The 4253-nt window shown below is 51.3% G+C and overlaps 1 protein-coding gene across 1 annotated transcript; it reads right to left on the minus strand.

The window, feature by feature from the left end:
• Positions 1 to 303: 303 nt before the first annotated feature.
• Positions 304 to 4232, minus strand: MRPL38 (mitochondrial ribosomal protein L38). The gene is made up of 8 exons (XM_009704084.1): positions 4058 to 4232; positions 3345 to 3473; positions 3053 to 3261; positions 2596 to 2668; positions 1986 to 2031; positions 1434 to 1592; positions 898 to 1034; positions 304 to 517 (listed from the first exon to the last, which is right to left on the minus strand). The coding sequence occupies exons 1-8, from the start codon at positions 4200 to 4202 to the stop codon at positions 381 to 383; spliced, it is 1035 nt and encodes a 344-aa protein (XP_009702386.1). The 5' UTR covers positions 4203 to 4232; the 3' UTR covers positions 304 to 380.
• Between the last annotated feature and the right edge of the window lie 21 nt (positions 4233 to 4253).

The raw sequence follows: 4253 nt of genomic DNA on the forward strand, positions 1-4253 counted from the left end.
TTGCAGAGAAGCAAGGCAGGGCATCTTAGGGGGGACTCTACCCTGCCACCCTTACTGATCAGCTCTGCTACAGAATCAGCAGGAGGATTTCAGCCTGGCCATAGATTTGCTTTCATCTACGAATGTCCTCTTTAAGTAGCCTTTTGACCACACAGCTGCCAGCACTGCAAATGCCTGTTGCCCTCAGCTGCACACTTCCCAGCACTGCCAGCACAGGGGAACTGGGAGCGGAGGGGCTGAGACTTTGTCATCTCCCTCCAGAGGCACAGGCAGCTCCCAGCTGCACAGCTGTGTGCACGCAGGGAAGACAAGGCGGTAGCCCCATCTGCCCGGCCGGCACGCCAGCGTACATCAGAGAGCCTGGAGAGGAGGCCAGCTCCCTAGTAAATGCCGTAGGTGGGCTCCTCGGTGTCTCGGTATCTGTCCAGGTACCTCAGAGGCTGGTGGCGCGGGAACTTTAACTGTGGAGGATGGTAAACGGGCGGCCGCACAAATTCAAACACCGGCTCTCTCATATCTGTAAAGGGGCAGTACAGAATGTTAGCAAGATGGCTCAGATCGAAACCCCAGGCCCTCCCCTTCACCATCAATGGCCTCCACACGCACACGGGATCAGGGCTGGTCAACCACGCCATGGCAAAGGCTCCCCTGGTGTTATTTTAAAATGCTCATTTGAAACAGCCTTTTAGAGGTTGTTTCTTCAGACTGCTGTTAGCCTGGTGAAGGATGGCTCAGTAAATACCCAGTCTGTGCTGTAACAGATCCTAGACAAGTGCCAGGACCAAGCAAGAGCCTGCAGCCACAGCTCACTCACTGACCCTGCGCATTACCCGCCAGGGCCATGTCCCAGCCCACAAACTGTCCCCCTCCAGCAGCCCTGCACGCTGCATTTCTTACTGAGAAGCTGATGGAAGACCCAAGTAACGGAGCTGTCCCACTGACACTGGAAAAACGCCAGCCCTGCTGGGGTCATTGCATCCTCGTGCTTTCTGTAGAAGTCAAACGTGCTAAAGGTTCGCATCTTGAGGCTGTGGCTGGAAACAAGACACAAGCACAAGAGCTGAGGTGAACCTTTTTTCCTGCAGCACCCTGGTGGGCAACTACTTCCCCACATCACCCCAGAGTTTATAAAACAGAGGTGGAAAAGGAAGTCGCCAAAAGAAAATCTCCCAGCTTCTCCAGCTCTGTGCATGTTTCTGCCCCACGCAGGGCAACCACTCCCTTAACAGCCTGTTTTAAAGCAATAGGACTCTGCAGTGCTTGCAGGGCTGGGATTGCAGCTTCAGGTGACACATAAACTCAAAGCAGCCCCGAATAACCCTGCAGATTAAAAGGAACTGCTCTCCTACAGCAGTTAACAAGCATGTGATCAGAAAAAGTAATAACAGCCAAACCAAACGAGCGTGAAACTACCCAGTGAAAGCCAGAATTACCATGGCATCGGCCGAACATCCTCGCTGAAATCTATGGGGCAATCTTGCTTGAAGAGGAGGAAGATGAAGCGATGGTAGCCAGTTCCCATGGCAGGGAAGGGGGGCAAGTAATGGCAGATCTCCTTACCCGACTTGATGTCGTTGCCTGGGATGTTCGTCCTGAACACAAAGTAGTTAACTTCACTATACGTCCATTCATTTCCCACCATTAGCACCAGCAGATTCACCCAGGATTGCAAATCGCTCTGTGCAACGTTTTGACATGACTTATGCCCTGTTTGACAAGTGAACAGATAGTAGAGGCTGCTTTCACTGGAAGAAAAATCACACCCAGTGATTTGAATGCCAAACAGCAGCAACGCCTGGAACTACTGCATCTTTAGCAGGACCTAGAACACGGGGGTAAAGAAGCTAATGGCAGGAGCACCAGAGAAAGCCAGGGAACTGCCTTAGCCAACGCTTATTCCTGAGCTCTGTTGGAGGACTTTCAGTCTGCTCCACCTGGGCTTTCCCTGAGCTAAGCAGCACGCAGCTCTGATGTGTGGTACTCACACCAGCCAGTGGAGGTACTCCGAGTCCGTGTCTCTTAAATGTCCATCTGCAAACACACAAGAGAAAGGTGACTTAAGGACACCCTGGTATTTGCACCAACCCCAAAGTGGCAACGTCCAGACCTGCTTTGAACAGAGGGGAAAGCTCGAGACCTCCCAGCATTCCTTTCCTAGCAGAAAAGTAACTCATTCTTATAAGATTGAGCTTAAAATAAGGAGCAAAGAACTTTACAGATGTAATTCTAAGATTAAAATAATTTCTTGGTCAGCTGCTTCACTTCACTGTGCCTTGGTTTCTCTGGGCGAACAGTGTCAGCAAACCTACTGCACAGGCAGACTGCCAAGGGAGAGAGGAGGTTTGGGGTAAACAACATATGGGAGTCAGGGAATTATTTCCTCCGGACTGTGACACGGGTCCTGTTGCATCACTGTCCCATGTCTGAACTGCTAGAGATTTGGGGAGGCTACGGTCTTTTCTGCACATGTAATACGTCCCTACTTAGCAGATATCACATCATCACTGGCTGTGCAGCCAAAAGAAACAGGAGCTAACCAAAAGCAGAGTGTAGCAACCCAGTTTAAATGGTTTTTTTAAAGAACTCACTACTCACCTGGGTTTGTGAGCAACAAAGTCCAGAGGGAGCCTTTATCTGCCTCATATGACACTGCAGGGGGACTGGAAGCCTAAAAGAGCAACATAAAGAGAATGTAAATCACTCAAACAACAGGTTCCATTAAGACAAGACCACAATTTCCAAGGCAAAGAACATGAACTTGTCATGGGCACAGCCAGGATGCAACACAGATTGGGCACAGCCACGCCACTGAGTAATCCAGCTCCATCTGGAGAGCCCCTTGGAGTGATAATAAACACCAGCCCGCCGACAGAAAACGATCTTGTTGCAAAGCTCTGTCCTCATCATGTCCAAGAAACATATTTCCTTCATCACAGAGCAAATATCCTTGCCAAAGAAATCCCCCAGAACAAACAACGCCCGTTAGAAGCATCTCACAGAAACACACAGGCTTCCCATGGGGTCGAGGTTGTTCCCAGCTCCCCTCACACACCTCTGATGGAGTCACCATGTTCCCATAGTAGACTGGAACGAGGTGCTCATCTTCTTGGTTGTACTCCACCCTCAAGGTAACCCAGGGAGTGAATGTGGCCCCCTTGAACAAGTCATGAAATATCCCGCAGTGCTCCGCCACACGCTGCTTGTGGAATGGGCCACTGGTCTTCTCCCACTCAGCTCTGACTTCGTCAAGGGGAATCAGCACTGCAAGGAGAGAGAAACACTGCAGGAGGCGGCTGGGCACCCAGAGCGGCTGGGGCAGGGAGAGGAGGTGGCGGAGAACAGACCAGTCCGGAGTCGCGCTGCTCTTTCCATCTCAGCATTCTGGTGGTTCTCTCTCAGTATCTTCTTTCTTTCCTTGATCTCCTTTGCCTGCAGCAGCTTATCACGAGGCAGACTGATGTCGGTCTTTGGCTCTTCAGAGAGGGGTAAAAAAATCACGTACGTGAAAAATGTGAATACTAAAAACACCCAAACACAAAACCCCTGCAAAATGTTAGAGAGCATGTGAAAGATGCAAACCTCAAGACATCAGAGACTCGATTCTACTACCTCTGCCTTCCCTCTGCACCTCCATGCATCTGCTCCCTCCTCCTTCCCCAACTCATCGCACTTCCAGACCCACAGGTTTGCCAGCTGGTGAGCAGGTCCGGTCTCTGTGGCTGCTCAGCAGAGCAATATTATTTGATGCAGGTCTAAAGCTCTAGGTCCTGGTCTGTTTTCTCTGATACTACTGGGGTTCCAAGGAACCACTTCTTTACTTTGCTCCACATCTTCTGGCCGGTCCTGCCTAGACTCCCTCCTTCCAGAAAACTGCCATCCATTTCCCCTGAAGACCTTTGCACTCTGCAAACTCCTACATCGGAAAAGGGCCAACCTTGTGTCAAAGCACCTCATCAGCTCTTTACAGGGCGGGTTTCGGGGCAAACCCGTGGCCCCAACAACAACTTCCCTGACCTTCAGCAACAAAACCACACGGCACAGCTCCCTCCGCGAGTACCTGGCTGGGGGTTGGTGTGCTGCCGGTACGTCTTCCACCAGCGGGGCTTCCTGCTCTCCTTTTCTGCCAGCTTGAAGTAGCGAGTGAAACTACGGTATTTTTCCAGCGCTTCCAAGTTGCTGACATCAATATCCTCGTTGGGCATGGGCCCCAGCGGGGCTGCCCGTTTGCAGAGAGCAGCTAGAAGGGGAAAGAG

The sequence above is a fragment of the Cariama cristata genome, unplaced genomic scaffold (genome assembly GCF_000690535.1).
Source record: "Cariama cristata isolate BGI_N322 unplaced genomic scaffold, ASM69053v1 scaffold33767, whole genome shotgun sequence".
In the NCBI taxonomy this organism is placed as follows: domain Eukaryota; kingdom Metazoa; phylum Chordata; class Aves; order Cariamiformes; family Cariamidae; genus Cariama; species Cariama cristata.

Coding starts and splice junctions, on each gene's coding strand:
- MRPL38 (XM_009704084.1), bottom strand. CDS start 4,202: ATGCCCAACGAGGATATTGATGTCAGCAACTTGGAAGCGCTGGAAAAA. Junction 3,262..3,344: donor AGCAGCGCGACTCCGGACTG/GTCTGTTCTCCG, acceptor CTCTCCTTGCAG/TGCTGATTCCCCTTGACGAA. Junction 518..897: donor GGTCTTCCATCAGCTTCTCA/GTAAGAAATGCA, acceptor GCCCCTTTACAG/ATATGAGAGAGCCGGTGTTT.